This window comes from Xiphophorus maculatus, chromosome 1, assembly GCF_002775205.1.
Source record: "Xiphophorus maculatus strain JP 163 A chromosome 1, X_maculatus-5.0-male, whole genome shotgun sequence".
NCBI classification, from domain to species: domain Eukaryota; kingdom Metazoa; phylum Chordata; class Actinopteri; order Cyprinodontiformes; family Poeciliidae; genus Xiphophorus; species Xiphophorus maculatus.
The window spans coordinates 27,501,843-27,524,923 of NC_036443.1; the positions used below are offsets into that span (position 1 = coordinate 27,501,843).

The 23,081-nt window shown below is 39.0% G+C and overlaps 2 protein-coding genes across 3 annotated transcripts; one reads left to right on the forward strand and one right to left on the reverse strand.

The window, feature by feature from the left end:
* Window positions 1-318: 318 nt before the first annotated feature.
* klhl21 (kelch like family member 21) lies at window positions 319-15,345 on the forward strand. Of its 2 annotated transcripts, none has more exons than XM_005798977.2 (5): window positions 319-442; window positions 6,991-8,069; window positions 9,682-10,087; window positions 12,228-12,300; window positions 12,581-15,345. In XM_005798977.2, exons 2-5 carry the CDS (start codon window positions 7,043-7,045, stop codon window positions 12,908-12,910), a joined length of 1,836 nt encoding a protein of 611 aa, XP_005799034.1. In that variant the 5' UTR covers window positions 319-442; window positions 6,991-7,042; the 3' UTR covers window positions 12,911-15,345. The 2 variants fall into 2 exon arrangements, with proteins under 2 accessions (XP_005799034.1, XP_023195522.1); XM_023339754.1 differs by lacking the exon at window positions 319-442 and adding an exon at window positions 6,386-6,505.
* A 234-nt stretch (window positions 15,346-15,579) lies between these two features.
* Window positions 15,580-23,005, reverse strand: LOC102227158 (telomere zinc finger-associated protein). The gene is made up of 11 exons (XM_014468736.2): window positions 22,633-23,005; window positions 20,782-21,472; window positions 19,178-19,503; window positions 19,000-19,105; window positions 18,831-18,923; window positions 18,675-18,761; window positions 18,242-18,396; window positions 18,018-18,154; window positions 17,542-17,706; window positions 17,359-17,447; window positions 15,580-16,534 (listed from the first exon to the last, which is right to left on the reverse strand). Exons 2-11 carry the CDS (start codon window positions 21,457-21,459, stop codon window positions 16,181-16,183), a joined length of 2,190 nt encoding a protein of 729 aa, XP_014324222.1. The 5' UTR covers window positions 21,460-21,472; window positions 22,633-23,005; the 3' UTR covers window positions 15,580-16,180.
* Window positions 23,006-23,081: the final 76 nt, after the last annotated feature.

Genomic DNA, 23,081 nt, shown 5'->3' on the forward strand with positions numbered 1-23,081 from the left:
GCTCTAACCTTGTTTGTATTTTCGCACTTTCGTTTTAAAAGCTGCCTTAAATTCTATTACATGGCGGGAAGGCAAAAAACATCTAGTAAAATATAAAAGTAAAGACGAAACATAAAGTATGGTTTTCGGTTACGCTAAATATCAGAAGCAGATAATGTAAAAATAAAAATAAAAATACAATTATATTTACAAACCGGTGTTTCTTAGCATGAAGTAGGTTATTCTGGTTCATAGACTAAAATGTTATAATACTGCTTTGCTTCAGTTTAATCTTAATGTTTACGACTGTACCTGAAGGCATCACTTTCTCCAGCACGGCTGTCATGGCGCTGACGAGGCCGAGGACTTCTGCGGCGTCAAACTTTAATTTAGGCTCGATTTGGAATATCAGCTCTTATATTTACTCTCTAAAATCTTCATTCCCCGACGAGCGCACACTTTGGTGAGTAACCTAACAACATGACTGGCCCGTTTAGTTATTCAGCGGACTGTTTGATTTTAGCTTGAACGTTGTGCCTAACCAAAAGGTCTGCGTAATTTAGCTAAAATACTTTTCTGCTGCCTGTTGGTGTTGAACTGGTGAAGTGCGGGATTTTACTTGGTTGATAAACAGCTTTACATGTATGCGTATTAATAACAAAACTATGATGAAATAAGAATCAACAGATTAAAGCAGAGTGCCACACGTTTAGCTTTCGTATAACTTATTTTGTTTGTTAGCTTTTCTTGACACATCTGCGGATAGTTCCTAACTCGGAGCTGTACACAGTTTAGTTTAATCGGATGTTTCACATTTAAATATTAGACTATACATGGCTTATTGCTCTGTCCATTGCTCACATCAACACATGCTGAATATTGGAAGACTTACATGGTTCCTTCTGATTCCTCCTCATATTATTGGAGAAAACTGATATTTTTTAGTATTCGGTGGTTGGTAAAAATCAGCTTAACTGAAAAATTCACAAACGGAAATCAAACATTGTCAGAACTCACATCTTCCAAGTAAGAGTTGGTGTGGAAGGTGATGCTGTGTGCAGTAAGAATCTCCAGTAGCAGTCAGTCTTGCAACAAATCTGAAGAGGCCTCTGACTACAGACACTGTTTATCATGCTAACAGCTCAATACCCAGGCAGTGGAGATGATATTCCTCAGAAACATGTTTTAGATAACACCGTCAGCTAATCCACCTCATTTGCTTTTGCCACTCCTGTCATTCGGGTTATTATTGTGATTTGACATATTGTGCAACTCTATTTAGGTGGATCCCACTGAAAGATGTGTAGCATTTCTGCAGCTGCATAATGAAGCATCAGGCAATGCGATTTGATATGTCAGTACAAATGTGGATTTTCTGGTTATAAGTAGCATACTTGTAATGCATCCTTGTAGCTTTTGTCTTTCTGTAACCATTAAGTAAATTCCGTAAAACTCTTCAAAGCAATTGGAAAGTCACAGAATTAAATTACTAGAAAAATCATATTATCAAGGGATCCATTACATGACTGTGTAACATAATCGGTTCAAATAAAACCATGCTATTTAGATGGGTAATCATGACTGCGATAAAATATCAAGAACACATCCGGCCTGCTGTCGTCTTACTGTTACGTCTGTTAGGTTTGTGTTGGCCTTCCACAGTTGAGAGATGGGAATGGGGTGAGTGTGTTAGGTTGCCTTTTTAAGGGCAGGAGAGGCTCAGCTGGGGAGGGCTGTAGGTTCATGTGTCTCCACTTGGATGGTTACATTGGTCTCAGCAGCTGTCTTCACTCTCACAATCCTGAATCAAAAAGCAGTGATGCAGAATGAGTTGATTGCTGTAGAGCTCCTTTTTTCCAGACAGGAGGGAGGTTGGGGGTAGGGTCGTAGTGAAATCTGAACACTTCCTAAGGAAGATGTTTGCACTAGTTTCTGTTCAGATCAAGAGTGTCCAAGCCCCAAATAAAAGAATTGGTGAAAACGATGTGCTCTTTTACTTCGAGTTCAAAGTAGTAGTTATGAAAATCTCACTTGAATATTAGTGCTGGACCTGAACAGGAAACATGTTATTGTGACACCATTACTGAATATTCTGATGATTATATCAATTACCCTACATTGTCCTGATTCTTCTTCTTCTTTTTTCCTTCTTCTCAATAATCCAATTGCAATTTGGATTGCAATTTCATCAATTTTCTGTCAGCTTCAGCATCTCAGCCACTAAAAATCGACATATGGTGAGCAGCTTGTCCATCCATTTGGCTAAATAAATTGGCTTGCAGAATGTGAGAGTATGTTACTTAAAATACATCCAACCAAATATGGCATCCATGTAATTTTATGCAGTTGTGATATTATCGGTATCAGGGCCAGCTAAGCAATGTGGGTGGTATCTACTAACTCACTCACTGTTTGGTCTCCTAACAACAACCTGTTATGCAACAAGTGCATCAATAGTTTCAGGTTTCACTATTGTGCCTCTTATCTGCTTAATAATAATAATAATAGTAATAAAAAAAACAATTTTGTGGAGTGAAGGGAGAAAATAAGTACAACAGCTCAAGAGGAAACCGTTCATAAAAGAATAGTCACATCACTTGTTTGTCAGTATTTCAGATAATTTAAACAAAAAAAAATAGTTACCTACCTACATTGGGGAAAAAATGGTATCTTCCAAATATTTATGGACTGGACTGTAAAATATATTTGGTTGTAGTTGCAAAGTTATGCCAGCAGGGGGAAGATATGGTGCATAAACCTTCACATACATTGAGTCTGTTTTTGATTTACTGTGTACACATCCACACAGCAGCTTCCATATAAACACTCCCCACACCCTCCCACCTCTCCGATGAATCGTACTCCTGAAGGACACAAAGTTCTAGGAAGCATTGTGCTTCTTATTTAAGTTTTCTAGAAAAGGTGATGTGGCACAGATTGTTTTGTGTCCAAGTTTCAGAGCTGATTTAGACGTGTTCTGTACTTAATGTTGTACAACATCAGACCATAACAGACTGAAGTAAAATAGTAATTTAACACATTCAGATTATAGTTGGTGATATTTTTAAGTTGTTCCTGGAGAAATTGTCAGGCAAGTTTATTTGTATGGCACATTTCGGCTACCAGGCAATTCAAAGTTCTTTACATTATACAAATATAATTTAGTAACCAATCATGAAACAGCAAAAAACATTACATTTTGTCAGATGGCATCAGCAAAATCATCAAGCAACTATATATTGAATATATTGATCAATGTTCCAGTTATTGCAGGGTTTCAGATGACGTAGCACCAACATCACCCAATGCAGATGGAGGGCAGGCAATAAATGGAGCCCATTTATTTTTGTTGATCCAACATCAAAATGCCTAAAGTCTGTGTCCTGTGCGATTGTTCATACCGTTGTAATAGGGAGAAAGATGAACATTATTTTCCTGTTTTGAAGGTAGTTGGTCACAAGGGAGTTAATTAAAAAAAAAGAACTTACTGAAAAAAGAGGAGAAAAGTGGATCAACAATCTACAGCTTAAAACAGGAGTTGCCGAAACTAACAATGCCAGAGTTTATAGCGCCCACTTTCTAACGGGTAACGATGGCATCGTTTAAATTGTATTTTCAGATGTTTTATTGGGCAGTTACTTAGAAAGCCAAGCATTCATATGTAAGGTAAGATATATTATTTTTATGCCCTGGCGTGGTTGTCCTCAGAGTGCTAATGTTGTTGGCAGCTAGCTCAGTGCCGAGTCCCGGACAGAAAATATAATGTTTATTGACTGGGATTTTCATGCTAAAAAAAAAAGCTAAATAAATTAAATATAACCTACACCGCCATAAAGTCACCGTGAACTGTGACTTTTCCCATACATGGTTCATGTCTGGACAAGAACTACATTCGTGGCCAGACATGAACATGGGGTTTCCGTAGATCGGTGCGAATGGTTGACCTACATTGGATCTGAATCCATCGTCCTACAACGCTGGATTGTTGTAGGACGCAGCATTAACATACAAATCCAGCATAAATCTGAAGCTAAATAAATTATTTACCAGGAGATCCAAGCTTATAGAAATAACATGGATTAGCTTGTTATTAGTGATAGCATTGTTATCATAGACTAATTACTTAAAATAGCACAATTCAATACTCACCCGACAGAACCAAGTCAACAGCCATTTAATGCTTCTTTTGATCCTAAATGCTTGACCCAACTTGAAACTAAATTCATGTATTCTCCAGGCTTTTGAAAACTTTCTTCTGGCTTGTCGTATAATATGAGGTCTGCAGCTCCAGTTAGTTATGTTGATCGCCTCGATGCTGGGTAAATCCTCAAGATTATAAGAGAAGTCTTTTTTTTACCAAGATAATACGGATCATTTTCTAAATATACGCATATTTTTTCGAGATGCCTTGTCTGTTCCAGTCTATTTTGGAGCATTAGCATACTTGTTGTGATCAACTTTGCTTTGTTTTGAACCAGAGAAATCCTCTTCCGGCTCTCCATCTGAATTTCGCGCATCATCCGCGTAATTCTGGGCTTCACGTGACTGAAACACAGCAATTATAAATCAAAGATAACTTTATAAACCGTTAACCTTGACTTAAAGGAATTTGGTGTTTTGGATATTTTGCTGTTTTCTGGATGTTTGTTCCAGATTACTGGAGCATAAAAACTGAATGCACATTTGGTTCTGGGGATTCAAAATAGACCCATACCAGAAAACCCGAGTGGTCTGGAAGGTTGATACAACAGATCTTTAATGTATTTTGATGCTAAGCCATTCAGTGATTTGTAGACGTAAAATAAATATTTTAAAGTCTGTTCTCTGAGCTACAGGGAGCCAGTGTAAGGTCTTTGAAATTGGGGTGATGTCCTTTATCTTCCTAGTTTTTGGTAGAAGCCTTCATAACATTGTCATGATGATGATGATGATGATAGATTTATTACAGACTCAGAGTCCAGATTACATAAAAAGGAAAACAAAGACAATAAAAGAATAAAAAGTACAATAAAAAAACTACTTCTAGCCATTCAGAAGGCAATCATACCAATGTCTCCAGAGTACAGATGAGTATTTTACTGCACTACATTTAACATTAGTCAACAGTAGTATAATTCTATTATTAGACTCGTTTAAACGACAAATACATTTATACATAAGCTTTCTTAAAACAGCCATCAAAGTGCTGACTCGAGCAGATACAAGCAGTTCACTGGCACTGGTCCATCTGGGTTTATTTAACAAGAGTCTCAGTGCATCATTATAAGCCACCTTCAATCTTTGAAGACTGGCTTTTTTAAAATTGCACCACAAATGTGCAGTATACAATGATGTACAATATGACCTAAACAAGTTCAGTTTCACTTCATCAGAACAGAATCCAAACTTACGGACAAGGATATTTGCCTGAGCGTATAACATTCAAACCTGACGATAAATGTCCTCATCATCAGACAGACGGTCTGTCAACACATGGCCAAGATATTTTACTTCACTTGAGACATTCAATAAAATCCCAGACAATTTGAAATTTGGAAATACTCTATTTTTGTCCTCCTTAGTGCGACAGATCAAGATGATACTTTTTGATGGATTGAATTTTACATCAAGTAATTAATTCACCATATGCTGAACAGACATGCTGAGTAGATATTACCTTTTGTCCTTTTGAAGAATATGAATATTTGGGTTTTCCATTTATTTGTATCTCCTCTGTGGGTTATGGGGCTCTGTTTGCCCTCAGGAGAGAAGATTGATCCCCTGCACAGATCTTTGGACTGCTGCATTGTTGAACCCTGGTGTGGAATGTGCGCTGTCTTTCAGCCAGAGGACGGCGGGCTTTACAACAACCTTCATACAAATCTCTGTAAACAGACACTTGTGTATTTTAAGAAGTTATCTTCTCCTTAGATGACTCTCAGAGAAGGTCGTCATCAGTGGTTTTGTTGTCTAAGTCATTTGACTAAACTGAAATGTGAATGTCAAAATAAAATGTGTTTCTCATAAAGCTGATAGATTGAATTTCATGGTTGTCAAATGAAGTCTGGAGTGATACTATTTTTCCTAGAAGAACCTGGTTGTAGGTTTTGTTTTCATATAAAACCAAAGCAAGTGATCGTGTTGCCTGCTCAGAGCAAATGTATGTTTTGCCAAGAGATTGCTGGAAATTCAAACAGGAAGCAACCCTACAGGTGGTGAGGAGGCCAAGGCTCTACTGGCAATTTCCATAAAGACTCCTTACTCAGTCTGAGTGACATCAGAGACATACCAGAGGTTGTGGTGGGGGGTGTCTGACTGTTAGCATCAGTTCCCTTGCCTGTTAGGTGTTCTCCCTAAAATCCAACCCCCACTCCCGTCTGGAAATGGATACTGTGGGCGTATTTATAGCTGCAGACCACAAGCGAGCTCTTTCTTAAACACGTCGAAGGAGCTGGTCGCATTCGTCAGAGACGGACTGAGCTTCACTGTTGTTCTCTTGACTGTTTTACTTTTTCACTTGTGTAACCAGCCTAATTGGGCTTATCAGGTAGGAGAACAAACTGAAAAGGTTTTTAACTATTGTTTCTGTTACTATGGCTTTCATAGTTTGTCATTTTTTGCCATTACATTAAGACAATTAAAAATGCTTTACTGAAGTCATCTTTTCTTCATGTAAAAATTCATACATTTCTTAATGAATAATTTTAAATGTAGTAGCATTTGATGAGAAATGTTTGACACAATCTATGAAAAAATGCTACTATGACTCTGCAATAATGATCCTTTCAGGGTTCATACTTCAACCACCACTCATCTTTGATTTGTAACTGCAGTTTGAAACCTTTTGTTTTAATTTGAAAGCAACTGTTAAAATCCTTTTTGGTTTAGTAATCTTGTTTGGTAAGTTTTTATGGTTTAATTACTAGAGAAGGAAATATTCTGGAACTTAACTGATAATGAGGTAGGAATTTGTAGCAGAATTACTGATAAGCTCTGCTGATGCTTAACAGGTATTTTTTATGTCTATTCCAGATGAAATCCTCATTCTGAACTCGACCACTAGTGAGACACAGTGAGAGGAAAGATGGAGAAACCAGTTCTCCAGACGCAGCCGTCCACCTTACCTTTTTTTGACTCTTCGCATGCCTTCAACCTCCTGAGAGGAATTCATGAGCTACGAGCTGAGCGGCAGTTTTTCGATGTGACTTTATGTGCCGAGGGGCGGGAGTTCCACTGCCACCGCACGGTGTTGGCTGCTGCCAGCACCTACTTCCGTGCCATGTTCACCGGGACGTTGAGGGAGAGTGTAATGGACAGAGTGGTTCTACACGAGGTGTCAGCCGAGCTTCTAGGCTTACTGGTGGACTTCTGCTACACGGGTCGAGTCACGGTCACTCAGGACAACGTGGATCTCCTGCTGAAGACGGCTGATTTGTTCCAGTTCCCCTCGGTCAAAGAGGCCTGCTGTGCGTTTCTGGAGCAGCGTCTGGACGTCTCCAACTGCTTAGAGATACAAGACTTTGCAGAGGCTTACGCTTGCAGGGAGTTGGCGACTAGCGCACGCCGCTTCATCCTCAAAAACATAATGGAGTTGGCGAAAGGGACAGACTTTGAGCGGTTGCCATGGAAGCGTCTACTAGAGTTTGTGTCCGACGACGAGCTTTGCGTGGATAAGGAGGAGACGGTCTACCAAATTGCAGTGCGGTGGGTAAAGGCTGATCTGCAGCGACGGCTGCATTACTGGCCCGAACTTCTCCAGCAGGTCCGCCTCCCGTTCGTCAGGCGGTTCTTCCTCCTGGCCCACGTGGAAAGTGACCCGCTTGTCTACCTGTCACCCACCTGCCTCCGCATGGTGAACGAAGCCCGCAGCTTCCAGTCCTGTGAATACGACCGCCACGACAGGCCGTGCCATCGCATGCGACCTCGGCCCTCTACGGGATTGGCGGAAATCCTGGTGGTGGTCGGAGGCTGTGACCAGGACTGCGACGAACTGGTCACTGTGGACTGTTACAACCCTCAGACCGGACAGTGGCGCTACCTTGCCGAATTCCCCGACCACCTTGGAGGAGGTTACAGCATAGCAGCCCTCGGAAATGATATGTATGTCACAGGTAAGAAACCCAAACCTTCAGCAGACAGCTCTGACCTAGCTCTGGTTGTGTTATGTTAAGAGCTAATTTTTTTAATCCCTGGGTAAATTAAGCAACTATTTCAGTTCTCAGTTGAATCCAATAGTCCACATTTGATATTTGGTAGATTCATGTATTTTGGTGTGTATTCACCTCAGGTATGGTTAGTCTGTTTCAGTCAAACTCAAGTTTCTTTCCAGAGATTGTTTGACGCAAAAACATAAATTCTGGTTTGCTTAAAAACCTAGGTCTCAGTTGGTTGAAATGAACTTCAGTGCGGTTGGACTGCAAATGTAAATGCAGACCAGAGACTGCTCCAAAGGCAGGAAGTGGAAGAGCGCAGGGCATTTTGGGTAAATACAACCAAAAGCATTAATGGGAGAAATAGGTTGTGGTCTTTTACCAAAGACGAAAGAGAATCCTACAACCATTAAAATCTGACCCTACTCCATTTTTGTTTATATTTGGTGAAGAAGGAAGTTGCGTTCCTGGTCTTCTTCAGAGGTTTTTGTGTCTTTTCCTTTAGTGATCTATGGAAAGACTTAATGTCTAATACACAACATGCAGTTACTATGGCATATCAAGGAAATCCACCTTATTATTCTGGCATTAAGGAGGTAAAAATAATTTTAGTAAATCCTAATGGAAAAGAAGACGCTGTGAAAAAAATGTCTTTTAGTAGAGAAAATGATTTCAACTGCACAGAGGTGGACTAGACAAGTGATTTACAGACTAACTGACTCATTTAAAATCTGCATCTGTGTATCATGTCTTCACATAACTCAATTAAAACCACAAGAATTAATTGGCTTTGTAGAGAAACACAATAAAGTCCATCTGTAGAACTGTTTTAGTAGCAGCTGACTATTGCGGCTTTGTTGCATTAAGTTAGTTGAGTCTATGTTTAGACTTGTGAAATGTGGGACAGTGGGGTGTTGAACAGATGTACAGTATATCGATCTCATTTGTTCAAGGAGAGATTATGCATTTACGTTTGGTTCATTTTTGTTTGTTCTTTGCAATGTCTCTAAGTTTATGGTGTTACACTTGTTAAAGATGCCATACATGTAGACAGTTGCTTGCAAACTGAAGATTCATGTCTGGATGTTATTTACTCTCTGAGTTCCCAACATTATCAATATAACTTTTATTGCATTATTTATTTAGATAAATCATTATTCATCTCAGGATGTCGGTGAAATTATTAGGTAAAAATGCTCATATTCTTGTCAAGTTTATTTGCATAGCATAATTCATTTCAAAAGTAATTTACACTAAGCCTGCAATAAGTCACATGATAAATTAAAATAAGGTCAATAATTTCCATTCTGATGATTAATATTTTTTAAAGATCAATTTTGTTTTCAGAGACATCATAATCCATTATATTTATGGTTTATTGTTTTTGGTAATTGTGTTTTATTTTGGATAGTTGCTCTGTAAAATATGTTGATCGATGTTCCATTTACTTACAAGCCGCTTTTTAGCCTTGATTTAAAGGAAGCCATTGTTTCCGAATTTTTGCAGTTATCTGGAAGTTTGTTCCAGATTTTTGTGAGTGGAAGCTGAAAGCTGCTTCTCCATGTTTCTCCAGGAGGTTCTGACGGCTCCCGCTTGTACGACGGCGTGTGGCGCTACAAGTCCAGTGTAAACGAGTGGACGGAGGTGTCTCCCATGCTGAAGGCCCGCGAGTACCACAGCTCGTGCGTGCTGAAAGGCCAGCTGTACGTGGTGGCGTCGGACAGCACCGAGCGCTACGACCAGGCTCTGGACTGCTGGGAGGCCTTGCCAGGCATGCTGCACCCCATGGACAACTGCTCCACGACGGCGTGCAACGGCCGCCTGTATGCTATAGGCTCTCTGACCGGCGAGGACACCATGGCCGTCCAGAGCTACGACGCCGACACCAACCGCTGGACCATGGTCAACTGTGGACAGCTGCCTCCCTGGTCCTTCACTCCCAAAACAGTGACCCTCAATGGCCTCATTTACTTTGTTAGGTGAGGGATCTTTTACTGTATATTTTATTTCTATGGTAACAATTTAGACAGGCTAGCCTTTAGTTTAATTAGTTCACTCACAAAAGGCTTTTGTTGTATGTTCTTAAGTGTAAATAAACAGTTCAAGCTATTTTTAAAGATGATTATAAAATGGCAGCTTGCTCTTCTGTGACTAACTAATTTGCTTCTTGAACATCTCATCACTAGTATGGATAAAATCGTTAATCGTGATGAATCAATTATTGAAGTAATTGTCAACTAATTTAGTAATCGATTAATCATTAACTGTAGTATACAGACTAAAACATGTCATTTACTGAAAGAACAATGCAGTCAGAGCAATAGTTAAGTCAAAACTGTGCAAAAAATATTTTTGCATTTAAAATATAAAAAGAAAAACTTTACCTGTAAATCAAGTGGCAGTTTTAGCTTCACCTGTTTCAAATTCTGTAAAAGCATCTCTTATTGAGCACCTTTTGCTTTTTTAATCCCATAATTGTCAACAGATGATCCTTACATTGTATTGACATTAATGCATTTTAGGCAATAGAATGTTTATTGTTTAAAAAATGACGAAAACTACCTTGATTTACTACTTTGTTAGTTAGGCCATACTAATGATTGTGTTATAGTTAGGCCTGTCACGATAGCAAATTTTGCTGAGCGATTAATTGTCTCAAAAAATTATTGCGATAAACAATAATATTGTTTGAAGACCTTTTTACACTGATGTAATGGAAATGACGTAATAATGCATGCGATTTCCTGCCAAAGATAGATACACTTTATTTTCAAAAGAATATTTAACACTGGAACTGATAAACAAAATAAACAAAACAACCAAAAACAAAATGGATTCTCAGTCTCCATTAACAAAAAATGTACTTGATAAAAACAAAACAACATAAAGCCAAAGTGGAAATAAATACTGCATTCAACCTAAAGACTGCAGATTATGAAGTGTGTATATTATGCTGCCCTTCAGTAATAATTAGATTTAAATAGAGAAGATGGGCACATCGACTACCTGATGTAATATTTCACGCTACATGATTTTTTGCTCCTATTTTTCCCCATACAACAATCTTAGAACGTTGGTCTTTCTAAGACTGTGTGGTGTGTTACGGTAGATCGTCGTAGATCTGGGGTTTTCCCCGACTGGGAGCTTTAACGCAGCCTGTTGAATGTGACAGGTAGCCAATCAGAAAGCGCGGATTCTCCTCGTGCTTCCTGAGGGGAAATTACGTCAGGGAATCCCAAACAGCTGACACGGCGCAACCCGAAGTCCAGCGGACATTGGAGATGATATGTGGAAACAACATTAATGTTTATTCAACATGCATAGAATATAGAAATGACAAGGGGAGGAGTTGGAGCGAAATTGCTACCGCAGTTGATAAACTCGGTAACTTTTCAGCTGTTCTTCGTTAACGTGACGTAAATAGGTTCTAATGATTTTCATTCAGTCAGGACTTTACGCTGACACTAGCCACATGCATTGCAGGTAGATTGTAGTAAAGCATTGATTAATGCCTGGTTTTAAAATTAGTTCACTGGACTTGTAGCCATTATTTTGTGCCCATTGTTGGACACCACACGGCAGGAACAAACCCGATCGAACCGTTATACCTAGGATTTCTGTCGGCTAATGTGTGGTCTGTCAGGTTTTGAAAATGGGCCGACAATCGACAGCTCTAAGATAGTAGTGTGCCTGGGCTTTACACTAAGGAAATGAGAAAGGAGGGTCAGTGGAGAGCACCGGAGTTGAGCCTTTTTTCATTCGGTGTCATCAACAGAAAGAGAAAAAGGTTGGAAGAGACGATAATGCCGATAATTGAAATTACGTCGATAGTTTTAATTTATCATACGATTAATTGATTTATCGTTTATCGCGACAGGCCTAGTTATAGTCAAAGTTTAAAGAATGTGACATTTTTTGTTCATTCTGGCTTAATCTAACAGAAAAAAACCTCAAAATTCCCTCTATTTCCACACAATTTGGGTGGTGATGTGCTTATGTTCGAAATGGCTGAATATTAATAAATAGAAGGATTTACTAGGATGAAACAGTTATCAGAGCTTCTGATATATATATGACGCAGCGGGTATTTGGCCAGTAACAGCCTGTCTCTATTTGCAGGGATGACTCGGCGGAGGTTGATGTTTACAATCCACAAAAGAACGAGTGGGATAAAATTAACCCCATGAACCAGGTTTGTATTTCAGATTAGATGCTTGTGTGCTGCCCTGCTTTAATAATAGTCTTCTGTGACCTTCAGTGTTGTACAGTAAACAGGTTGAACACACAGAACAGGACGAGATCAATAAAAACAAGCAGGAATTGATGCTTCCAGTGCTGCAGTTTGTCTCTAATGGATTTATTGTCCAAACACAGCAGAAGTTCTAGAAATACTGAAGAAAAGGAAACTTTCCAACACATTGGTACACAAAAATAAAGATGCCAGCAAGCTGATTCGATTTTGAATTTTTCAGGTCCACGTCGGAGGCAGCGTGGCAGTCTTGGGCGGTAAGCTGTTCGTATCCGGCGGTTACGACAACACGTTCGAGCTGTCGGACGTCGTGGAGGCGTACGACCCGACGAACCGCGCCTGGACGGCGGCCGGACGGCTCCCCCAGCGGACCTTCTGGCATGGCAGTGTCAGCATCTTCCGCCAGTTCATGCCGCTGGTGGCCAGCTCGTTTGAACCCACCGACACACCCGAGTCCAACACCATACACCTCCACCGGCACCAGCGCCACCAAGCACTCCACAACCTCAACAACAATCTGAACCAGAACCAGGATGTAAACCCAGCGCATTGATGCGGTCATACATGCTCGCTGTGTTCTCTCTTTGCAAAAATACTTAATCTTACCAAGTATTTTGAGTTTAGTTTCTAGTGCAAATATCTTATTACACTTGAAGTAAAACACAACTTACAAGTAATCTTTCAGCAAGATATGACTTAAGTTAATAATTTCTTAATATTGATGATAGCAATAATCTGCTTGTGGAACTAGTATGTTTTCATCCATATTAAAGAATTGTTGACTTAGCTATTATTCAAATTAGAATATACTTTAATAATCCCAAAGGGAAATAAATGTTGTAACTTGTATAAATTCAAAATTCTTTATAACATGCTGAAAAGTTACTTCCAAGTTAGTTTAGTCTAATTTTAAGTATACTGAGGTATTTGCACTGAAAATGATACCAAAAAGAAAAAAGATGTTTGGTAAGATTTTGCTTTTGCAGAGTTCAGTTTACCTCATTGCTGCAAGGATTGGTGGGAAATCTCGATTGGGAATGATGTAATTGTTTGGTATTGATTAGACATGATACATTGCTGCTCAATATCTATGATATGGGTTATAGATTTGTTTGCTTTAAAGTAGATTTTGAACCCTGCTACATCTTGGCTCTGAGAGAATGAAGGGACATGAACTGCAACAGCAGAAGGATGGCGGTGAAAACAGTTAAAAGCACTTTAACTTTTAACAATCATATTATATTCACAATAAGCTCCGAATAATTTCGAACATTTTTGTTCGAACATTTCGAACATTTTGCTGAAATAATCTATGTTATTTAGACCATGGTGTGTGTACCATCACACTCTAAGGTACCTAGAGTTTTGTTTTTCTTTGTTTGGCTCTAATGCATGAGCGAACACTACATATAGTTTAAACACATAATCCATATTATTTTCCTTACATGTTTTTTTATTTACATATGGGCATCACAGTGTGCATCTGCTAGGGAAATGGGTCAAGATTTACAGCATTAGCATCATTTGATGTGCAGAAAAGATTTGAAATGATTGGGTAACATCCAACCTAGGTGTAGTTTTACCCATTGTTGTTCAAAACTACTTAATTTCTGTGAGATGCATGGGTTTCTGGTGATTTTCAGCCCTCTTGTGGACTTTCCTGGTCACTACATGGGGTTAGAGACAGAATTAGTTTGTGCTAATTTTTTTATTTTTACTCTTTTCTGTGTAGTGATAGGCAACTTTGAGTTTTAGATAAGATAGCTGTTTGTATGCCTTGATGAAAGGGTGAAACACTAGTAAAGATGCACAGATTAGACTTTTTTTTTCTTTTTTACTTTGACCTGCAGATACGTTTTCACTGCAGTTCCCAAGTATTCAAGATCACAACTGCATAGAATCACAAAAAGCAATGACCTACATGAAGACATTTGGTGTTTCTTTAACTGATGGTGATGTCTACAGTTTGAAGTTTGGGCAAATGTGATTATAGCACCAAGACGTAGAAGTAAGGAAAATGTCAGTTCTCAAATATTGCAAGTTGTTTCCTGTTAAGTCTGATTGTAGTTTTTACCTCAACAGAAAATGAAGGACTTGCAGGAATTTCTTCATTGATGCATCTCTAAACATTAATCAGATTTTATTACAATCCAAAGGTACTGAAAGAAGTTGGACCTTTCAATTTTGATGCATAAGAAAAACTTTTCTTTTTTTTCCAGAGAAATTTCAAGTTAAAATGTGCTAATTTTGATCTGTGACTAACTGATTGAAGGATCACGATGCATAAGTCCAGCCTGTCCTGGACATCTCATGTTCCAAAGCATCCATGTGCATTTTAGGATTCTTTGGTTTCTTTTACATTCAGATGCATTTCCGTTTACAGTTCAAAAGCTTTAACTCATGTTGTTAAAAAGGTCTGGGGACTTTGAGGGTGGGGGTATATTGTGGTTGACGCAGGATTTTGAGAAGATTTGCTGCTGATTCAGTTAGTTTTAAATGCAGTTCTAAATTAGCAGCATTTTTCTACATGGAAGTTAAAATTAGATCAGAAATTTGCTGTTAAATGTTTACATTCCCTAACTGCTCTTAAGTTTCACAACAGACTTGCATTTCTTCTGTTTAGTGTGAGAAATGAAGATTTGAGTAATGGTCTGAAGGACTCCAGCTTGCAGTGTTGACTTTTTATTTAGTTGATCTGAACATCAATTAAATGATGTTTAGTCAGTTAGTTGATGTTCATCAACTTGGTTGTACATCAATCTTTGAATGCTCCAGTTGAATTGTGCATGAAAAACTTTCCTTAACCAAATATATAACGCTTGTAATGCGTTTCCAGGAACGTTGACTGGAAGTACAAAAGAATCTCAGTTTGAAAAAATGTTTTTGCTTTAAAGTATGCAGTTTTTGAAGTGTTTTTGTGTTGTAAAAGTTCTCATATAGTTTTGTGAAGTTGAACCAGTGTTGTAAATACAGCATATTTTAAAGATATATTGTGTTTGTTTTTATTACTCCTAAAATTCTAATTTACATTAGGATAAATATGTGTTCTGTAAAAACCTCTGACGTTTTAACGGACCAGTTGGATTTATACTGAAAATTTCTCACATGTAGATTATTTACTCTTCAGGTGGCCTATTAAGGAAGTTCGTTGTGGTGGATTTTTAAGGGGTATCAGAGTAAAGGGAGCTGTACACAAACGCACACCACACTTTTCATTTTATTTTGAAAAAAAAAAAAAAACCCATAAATTATCTTCCTTCCACGGCACAATTATGTTTTACTTTGCATTGAGCTACCACACAAAAACATTGAAATTGAATCAATACAATAAAAGGAGTTGTATGTATTTTTCTTTAGATGGAAAACACGTTTTCATCAGCAAAAAAACATTTTGAGGAATTCTATCAAATAGCTAAGTACTAAAACCGAGTGAGTAAGAGAAAAACCACCTGCTGTTACGATAATCTCCGGGGTTTTATTATTAGAAAAGTTGTTTTCACACAAGTCCATGATAAATTTAATTATATTTAATTTTTTCTTTCATGTGGAAATTACCATAATTGTTTTAATGATGTACAAATAACCCTTAAAAAAAACATGTCTGCTCAGCGATACATCCATGATGATTTACATCCATTGTAACTGAAGTCATAATGTTTAAGCCTGAAAATATTGTAGCCCTGACCAACAACCTGGCTATGCATGCAGTTCTTTCATTTTACTGAACAGATTTTGGTTTAAGGCTCACATCCCCTTTCATTATATTTTTCATGGCATTTAAACCTTTACAACACTCAGTCTGGCTGAGTGTGTGTTAGCAGAGCTATTCCTCCATGTCCATTGTGGACTCAAATGTCTCGCCGACTAGCTGAGTTTGGTGCAGCTCAGTGAAAGTCTCCCCTGTCTCACTGCGCTCCCTCTCCTCATTGGATGTCACCTCCTCCATCGCGATGTCCTGACAGGTTCCGACGCCTGGAGACGAGTTGTTGTTGGCGGCTTGCTGGCTGGCAGCCGGCCCTGGGCTGCACTCGGTGACATGAGCCGCGGTAGATCGAGTGGCTTCGCTCTCCTCAGGATTTCCGTCGACTTCCTGCACGATGAGGTTTCTCAGCTTCCTCTGCCTGGGATTGTAGTTCTCTGTGCGTTTGTGGATCTGAACGTGTCGTCGTAGATGTGCCTGCAGGATGGGAGATGTTGAACAATTGGTTCAGGAGAAGTGAGGTGTTTCTTTATCTGGATGTAAGAGTGTTTTCCATCTTCAGAGCCTGCCAGGCATTTCTAATTTTGATTTTTCCCTCTCAAATCTTTATTTAGACCCTCGCCAAGTATTTAAAATCCACATTCAGTGTGAAATCTTGCTTTTTACATCGCAGAGAAGAGATCTTGATAAATCTTTTGCTAAAGTTAGACGTCTGATCAGTAAATAATAATCTGAATGTTTACAAGTAGTTGCCTAAAGGTTAATAATTCATTCTATTAATGAATCATTAAATTTTCAGGTTTGTTATTTTGAGAAATATATTTTTTGAGTATAGATGTCATTTTAATTCTGTTAACATCTTCTATGTTAAAATATCAGACTTTTCCAGACCCAAATTTGCAGTCATTTATATTTATTGTAAGGAAAGACGGAAGGAAGGGAAAGAGAAGGCAAGAAAGAACCCAAGGAAGGAAGGAAAGAATGAAATAAAAGAAACAAGAAAGAAGGAAAAAGAAATCATTTGATATTGCTAAATGGAAGAAAATCTCGAAATAAAACAATTTTTTCACATTAATGCAGACTGTAGGAACTCTGTGTAAAGTTATTGAATGCTACATTAGTTTTTATTCTCAACTAAACAACTAAGAAAACATTTCTTTAAATATATTCTGTTAATTCATTTCTCTTGTCCACAGCTCACCACTGTAGTTTTCCTTGTTACTTTTAAATCTAAATCTCCCATCTGTGTCATTATGTCAACCAACCAGCTGTGTCTCTTTGAGTTTAATCTATAAGCCGACCTGTCGGGTGAACTTGTAGCCGCAGTCAGTGCACTCAAACTTCCTCATGCCTCTGTGGCGCTGCAGGTGGACACGTAGTTGCTGCAGCGCTGAAATAGATGAAAGGAAACACAACAGTTGCCACTTGTTTTAATGATATTAATTTCATGAATAGTAGCAGATTGATGAGGATTGTGCTCTTACCTTTGAATGTTTTGTTACACATGTAACAGCAGTGCGGCCGGCCCTCCTCGTGCTTGCTGGCCTTGTGGCGGAGCAAAGCGCCTTTCTCGGTGAAGCGCCAATCGCAGACGTCACAGCCGTAGGGTCGCTCGCCGGTGTGTGTACGGTGGTGCTTATCCAGACTCGCTGGTATTAAAACACGCACATTATCACTCAGGCTTTATTTATGAAGGAATTTGCCAGCTTCACCATATCTAAATTCATCTAAGCTTTTGTTTTATGGAGCAACTGGAAGCCCTTCTTGTCATCACTCTAATCTTTAACTCCCTCCAAAGATTGTAGCAGAGATTCACAAGTAAAACTCTCAGTAGATGTATCATGTCTCTCAGCTAATTTCTAACTTTAAAGACAGGAAGAACAACGACTGCTTAGTCGTTCCTGTCACTTCTCACTGCATCTGTAGCTTTCAGTACAGATGGCGGCTGTGCAGCCCTAACCTTGTGTCCTGAAAGTTTTCCCACAGAGGTGACACTGGTAAGGCCTCTCGCCGCTGTGCACACGGAGATGCATGCTGAGGTTGTTCTTCTGGGAGAAGGCGTGGCCACATATGTTACACACAAAGGGACGCTCGTTCCTGCAGCAGAACAAGGACAACGATGAACGGAGAAGTTTTGGTCTCTGGTAAAAAATGGATGGCTGGTAAAAGCTGCAGCGTTTCTACCTGTGAATGGCTTTGATGTGCATCTGCAGGCCGTTTCGACTGGAAGCTCGATGGCCGCACTCCTCACACACAAATGGCTTTTCGCCTCGATGCTTGGCCGCTTCGTGGACGCGCAGCTCGGTCCGAGTTAGGAAGGTTTTGGGGCACTGTGGGCACTAAACACATCGTTTGTATGCTGTTAGTGTGCTGCTTCTATTCCCTGGACAATTTTGTAGACAACATGCAGATGATGGTATGATTAAGAAAAGAGTTCTTGGAAAACTTGTAACTGCTGTTATTTAGTTAATTATGTCACTTTTAAAGCAATGTTGTATAGTTTGGATCACAGAACCTTCATCACTCCACTCCAAATACTCAGTTTTACCGTTTCAATCAAATACAAAGTTTACCAGTTTACTGGTTTAAGGTGACGTATCACAAGGTCTATACTCACTGCATGTGGTTTGGGATGTCCATGGACCTTCATCAGGTGCATCGTCAAGTTCTTCTTGTACATGAACTGTTCGTTACATGTCGAACACTTTAAAAAAAAGAAAACCACCTTAATATAAATCCTGTTTATTATGTAACTTGTATACGTAAACAGCACCTTGTGTGGCATCTCTCCTGTGTGGGAGACGACATGCACTCGCAGCTCTTCCTTCGTGTTGAAGCTCAAGGAGCATGTGGGGCAGATGTATGTCTGAAATGACAGAATCACAAACAGTGACACAAATACGACCAGGACCGCCCTGAAAAGGCTCTTTGTGTTCACTCACTGACACTCTAGCGCAGCCTCTGCTCTCGTGCACGGACAGATTCTCCTTCCTGAAGTAACTCTTTCCACACTTAGAACAAACAAAGGGTTTCTCCCCTGTATGCCTCCTGCAAGAAACAAAAGTAAGAGGATATTCTCTTGACAGGAATCCCTGGAAAATAATCACATTAACTTTGTACCTGTTGTGGACTTTGAGGTAATATTTGCTTTTAAAAGATTTCAGGCAGACAGGGCACTGCGCTGAGCCTTTGTTGGAGCACTCCTCTACGCCATCATTGTTCTTGCTGTTGTTTGTTTTACTCTGGAGTTTCCGTTTCTGTGCTGTAGATGCAGGCGACGTTGCAGAGCCGGACTCAGCCGGAGGTAAATACTCCTCATCTGTGTCATCAACAATACCTTCAAGTTCACCCCCATCATCATCTCCTGTCTCCTCCACCTCGGCTGCAGTTTCATCTGCTTCCTGGCTATCACTGCCAGGATCTGTGTTGATCTTCAGCTCTACTACCTGCAATTAACCCAAATTAGATGCAGCTAAACATATAGGTTCAGTAAATGCATGCATGTGATGGATATTTTTATAGAGTTTTGTGGCATTACAGCTGTATTCAATGTATTTAACTGGGATATTATGTGATACAGCAAGTGAAGTGAAAGGAAATGATGCATGGTTTTCAACTTTGTTTGAAAATAAAAATGTGAATTGTGCAGCCCGGACCTGGTAAGATACTTAGGGAAAATGAGTGGAGCTAAATACTTAGCAATCCTAATTTTTAATAGAGAGCCTGCACGGACTCTCTGCAAAACAATTTAGACCTTCAGCAGTAAAAATTACCCTAAACTATGGCTGGGCAATATGGCTTACAGATAAAATCTCCAATATTTTATGACAATATATTCAATTTCTAATTTTAAACACTTTTTCCTTAAAAAATGCAAATGAAAACATATTTAAAAAATTGGCTTTCGATTCAATCATTCCTTGTGAGTCAACCTGAGTTGACTTTAATTCAAAGTCAAAATAAATTTAAGCTATAAAACATGCTTGTCAAAAAAAATGGTAGTTCTTGAGTGGGCTAGTATCTATGTAAACCCAAAGATTGTATTGTTAGAAAAAAATCCAGATTTTCCAAAAATGTAATGTTCAAAAACAGAAAATTTGATTAATCAATAAAATTGTCTAATCATCAAGCCCTACCTAAACATACAGCAAGAGCAACAATGGAACTGTTTAGATCACAAGTGTCAAACTTCAGTCCTGGAGAGCCACTGCCCTTTAGATGTGCCTCTGCTGCACCACACCTGAATAAAATAATTAGGTCATTAGCAAGGCTCTGGAGAACTGATCTACACAAGAAGGAGGTAATTAAGTTATTTCATTCCAGTGTTTTGTACCTGTGGCACATCTAAAAATTGCAGGACAGCGGCCCTTGAGGACTATATTTTGACACCCTTGGTTTAGATCAAAGCATATTCAGGCATTGGAATGGCCAAGTCAAAGCCCAGACTTGTATCCAGTGGAGATTTATAGATGCTCTCTAGCCAACCTCACTGATATTGAGCAATGTAGCAAAGAAGTATGAGCAAATATTAAATTTTCTAGATGCCCAAAACTGAGAGATACATTTGAGCGCCGCAGCTGGTTCTGCTGCAAAACGGGTTCTGCAAAGTTTTAACTAAAGAAGGAAAAATACAAATGGAAAGCTCACTTTAAAAATGTTTTTTGTGCAAAAAATGTATCCTTTTCCTCCCACTTGAAAATCATGTGTATGTGTATATACTGTACCTCAGACTCAGCAGCTGGTTGATCTGATTTTACATTTTCAACAACACCTTCAGACGTCTCCTTCTCCACAGGAATGAGAACAGCTTTGGGATCCAACGTGGGGTTGGCATCAGCGGTCACCAGCCTCTTAGGGCCCTTCACTACTCGACCAGAGCGTGTGGTGGTGGTTGTGGGAGCAACAGCAGCATCCACTAAGCTAAAACTGCCTGCAGAACAGGACTCTTCTGCTGGGACCATCAGAGAGTTCTCCTCCTTGACAGCATCTGTCTGACCTTTTTTGGGTCGACCTCTTTTCCGTTTCAAAGGGACGGGGTTTCCGGAGTTTACTTGGAACTGCTGACAGAGGGCGAGGGCTTCAGGCACACATAGGCTGGTTGCTGCTTGCTGCACTTTCTGCAGATTGTCTACTTCCAGCTTCAGCTCTCCACTGTAGACAAAGGTCAGAAGCAGCTCTAGGCCGTCACTGGGGCAACCCTGCAGGTCAAACTCTGTGTGTTGAGTGGGGTTTGAGATGGACAATTCAAACAGATCACTGAAGCAGGCTAGGACATTGCAGTGAGCCTGGTAAAGCACCCCATCTCCCAAGTTAAGCACAGCATCACAGAATCTCCCTGCTGCCCTCTGCTGGTTCAGGGAGGAAAGGACGCGATGCGCATGACTGGTTTCGGCACCAGGCATCCTTTCTGCTTCGCTGCAACCACAAGAGGATAAACCTTTAACATATGGTATCATCATTACAGCATAAGTAACCCAATGCTACATTTCTGTACTTTTACTGATATAGGGTGGCATTTTATAAAGCAACAATCAAATCAAGAGATTTAATCCATCAACTTGGTAATTTTCTACATTAATTTCTGAAACAATATCATTTTTTAAAATTCATTTAAAAAATCATTTTCCATATCATACTGTAAGTAAAACATTTGCAATAACTTGTTTGTTTCTTCACTTTTCAATTTACAATGTACACAAATGGCAGGGAAATTTAATTTTTGAGAATAGTACACCTACAATGCCTTGTACAAATATTCATAAGCAATTAATTTTTGCCATTTTTTTCTAATTTTCTATTGCAATTGCATGTGATAAACCAACATAAACTACTTGTAGTTCCACTTTGAGAAGAATAGGATGCTATAGGTGAATTTTGCTTTACAAATCTAATTTTATTGTACATGTAGGGTCAAAAGGTTCCAATACTGGTCTGATCAGAGAGCTTTCTTCCACATGTTTGTATTATTGCATGGCTTGTGGAAAAAGACTCATGGTGCTTGTTATGGCTAGATTTGTGGAGTGTATTACTACTATGAATTGTAATGTCGACAGATTCTCTGCAAATACATTTAATTGTACGGTACATACAAAGTTGTCCATGTCTCTCTTGGATTTATTTAAATGCACTGACATAAATAAAACTAAATACACAAACACTTTTTATATTTTAATTATAGAAATAATATAAAGCATGTTTATTTTTCCTTCAACACCACTCTGTGTTGACGTATCACATAAAATCCCAATAAAATTTGTCGTAATAATGTGAGAAAATGTGGAAAAGTTCAGGAGCCGTGAACATTTTTCGGCAGTGTGCTTTCTGTATTGCTAATTAATTTTTCAACCCACTGCATACATTTCCAAATTAATAGATTTGTAAAAGTGCACATTGAAAATTATTGTTGTGATTTAACATTACATTTGAATTATATAACTAAACAACTAAACAGTATCCTACACGTCAAAGCACTCATATAGTTTTTCAATTGGCTAGTATTCAGCGGTTGAGTTGCTTAGGAATAAATAGACACCCTTCCCAAACTGCGCACCTCCACGTTTATTTCTAGCACATACCTTTAAAGACGCTCCCTTAGCGCGTAACGCCTCAAACTGCGAGAACCGGACGCCTGCATCTGCAGGACGACATTTTTAACCAGTTTTAGTCAGAAGCCTCTGTTATGCGGCATATATAATGCGGACAGCTAGGCGAAACAGAAAAACGTAGCTACATTAACCTTCTTTTCTATGCTCGCAGGCCCATAAATGAAAAAGGAAGAGGATGTGACGCCGTTTAACTCCGGGAACGTTTTTTGTTGCTTAGATTACATATTATGAAAAGAAACCTCATCCAAAAGGCATTCATTACGATTTATGCTTCTATAAAAATGCTCATTGTAGCTCTTAATAACACGCAATTAATCTATTTTCCCGTTTTTCACTTTTTATTTTCAAATGAAAACACTCCTAGAAAGTTTTTGACGGCCATATTCCGACGTTAATCGTTTCGTTGCCTGACAACCAAT

Coding starts and splice junctions, on each gene's coding strand:
- klhl21 (XM_005798977.2), top strand. CDS start 7,043: ATGGAGAAACCAGTTCTCCAGACGCAGCCGTCCACCTTACCTTTTTTT. Junction 8,070..9,681: donor AAATGATATGTATGTCACAG/GTAAGAAACCCA, acceptor ATGTTTCTCCAG/GAGGTTCTGACGGCTCCCGC. Junction 10,088..12,227: donor GGCCTCATTTACTTTGTTAG/GTGAGGGATCTT, acceptor CTCTATTTGCAG/GGATGACTCGGCGGAGGTTG.
- LOC102227158 (XM_014468736.2), bottom strand. CDS start 21,459: ATGCCTGGTGCCGAAACCAGTCATGCGCATCGCGTCCTTTCCTCCCTG. Junction 18,155..18,241: donor CACATCAAAGCCATTCACAG/GTAGAAACGCTG, acceptor GTTCTGCTGCAG/GAACGAGCGTCCCTTTGTGT. Junction 17,707..18,017: donor GAAAACTTTCAGGACACAAG/GTTAGGGCTGCA, acceptor TTTTAATACCAG/CGAGTCTGGATAAGCACCAC.